The 1,857-nt window shown below is 38.4% G+C and overlaps 1 protein-coding gene across 1 annotated transcript; it reads left to right on the plus strand.

The window, feature by feature from the left end:
• The first annotated feature begins 341 nt into the window (after nucleotides 1–341).
• On the plus strand, nucleotides 342–1,442 carry LOC129159910 (trace amine-associated receptor 13c-like). Its single transcript, XM_054737044.2, has 2 exons — nucleotides 342–515; nucleotides 630–1,442. The coding sequence occupies exons 1-2, from the start codon at nucleotides 342–344 to the stop codon at nucleotides 1,440–1,442; spliced, it is 987 nt and encodes a 328-aa protein (XP_054593019.2).
• Nucleotides 1,443–1,857: the final 415 nt, after the last annotated feature.

Here is a 1,857-nt window from a genome sequence, read left to right on the forward strand (position 1 = left end):
ATGTATGTGAACTAATCATACTTTCATTGTGTAAAAGTAGCTCACATGCCAAAAAAGGAGATCCCTAAAATATATAAATAACTTTTGAGGTTTTAACTTTTTTGTTGTTTCAAGTAAGTGAGGATGGTGACCTAAAACCCCCTACGGACAGGCCTCTACTAGTCCATGGAGACGTCTGTCTAACATCATATGATGTTAGCCTGTTTTTGTTGCCTTGATGTTTTTGGCCACAAGGGAAGAGTAATGTTAGTGCTCAGATGAAATTGGAAATGTGTAATGAAGGAAAAGTATAAATGATCTGTGTGACAGGGTTCTGCTCAGACAGCAGTATCCATCTGATGATGGAGATTCAGATTGGAGCTGAGTTCTGTTTTCCACAACTCAACAGGTCCTGCAGGAGGCCAACACCTCACTGGTCTGAAGCTGTCCTCCTGAACATCGTGTTGTCCTTCTTCTCTCTGATCACAGCAGTTCTAAACCTCCTCATCATAATCTCAGTCTCCTATTTCAGGCAGGTATTAAAAAGAAAAACATCACATTTATCAATATTATTTTTCTGATTAGAATGTGTTTCTATGCTGCATAAGTTATTTTAACCTCACTGACTGACTTTGTTTCCTTGTAGGAAGCTCCAGAAACCTTCTAACATCCTCATCCTCTCTCTGGCTGTGTCAGATTTCCTTATTGGCTTTTTAATCATTCCATTTGAAATCTTTAGAAAGACAAAATGCTGGATTCTCGGTAATATCACATGTTTATTTTACTATTATGTTGCCTCTGTTTCTCTCAGTGCTTCAATTGGAACCATTGTTCTCATATCAGCTGATCGCTATGTGGCTATTTGTTACCCTCTGCATTATCCCACCAGAATAACCTTACCAAGAATGAAACACTGTGTTTGTCTCTGTTGGAGCTGTGCTGCTTTCTATGAAATGTTCTACTTAAAAGATGAGCTGATTCAGCCAGGCAGGAGTAATTCATGCATTGGAGAATGTACAGTATCTGCAGATTATTTTGTAGGAACTTTTGATCTGTTTATATCCTTTTTATTTCCAGTTACAGTCATCATAGTTCTGTATATGAGAGTATTTGTGGTGGCTGTGACTCAGGCTCGTGCCATGTACTCTCACAATAGAAGTGTCACCCTTCAGCTTTCAGTGCAACAACAAACAAAGAAATCAGAGCTAAAAGCAGCCAGAACACTGGGTGTTCTTGTTGTTGTGTATCTGATGTGTTTCTGTCCATATTACTGCTGCTTTTATTTTATAGATAGTTTTACAACTACAACATTTGTATCATTCTTATTCCTTCTCATTTATCTTAACTCCTGTCTAAACCCTCTGATCTATGCCATGTTTTATCCCTGGTTCAGAAAAGCTGTTAAACATATTGTAACTTTACAGATCCTGAAGCCCGGCTCCTGTGAGGCCAACATACTGTAGATACAGTGGACTGAGGGACGTACAACCTCCTGAACAGTTTACAATTCTAAAATCTAAAGTCCAGTGAAGGAGAAAATAGTTTTCTTCATTTCCTACATTATAAACATAAATGTATGTAGAGAGCAGGGAAGGTTCTAGGCTGGCATATTTGAGGGGGCAGACAGAATTGTGACGGGGAAGATTATGGTGATGGAAGACGAAAAGGTGTGCTGGTGGAGCAGGTATTACAGGATCTTTTAGTTGTGTGATTGGACTGCATTTTGTTACACTTTGATCTTCCCTTTTTTAAACCTGCAGAAAAAGGGGGTGCAATTGTCATACAGAATATGGATGACTACAAAAAAGAAGCTTATTGCCAACTGAATGATCCAGTTTTCTACATGTTACTTAAAATCCATAAAAGTTTAGTTAATCC

This window comes from Nothobranchius furzeri, chromosome 2 (assembly GCF_043380555.1).
Source record: "Nothobranchius furzeri strain GRZ-AD chromosome 2, NfurGRZ-RIMD1, whole genome shotgun sequence".
NCBI classification, from domain to species: Eukaryota; Metazoa; Chordata; class Actinopteri; order Cyprinodontiformes; family Nothobranchiidae; genus Nothobranchius; species Nothobranchius furzeri.

What these genes read in the sequence shown, in the direction of transcription:
- LOC129159910 (XM_054737044.2), top strand. Translation starts at nt 342, where the DNA reads ATGGAGATTCAGATTGGAGCTGAGTTCTGTTTTCCACAACTCAACAGG. An exon ending in CAGTCTCCTATTTCAGGCAG is followed by an intron (nt 516 to 629) that starts GTATTAAAAAGA and finishes CCTTGTAGGAAG; the next exon opens with CTCCAGAAACCTTCTAACAT.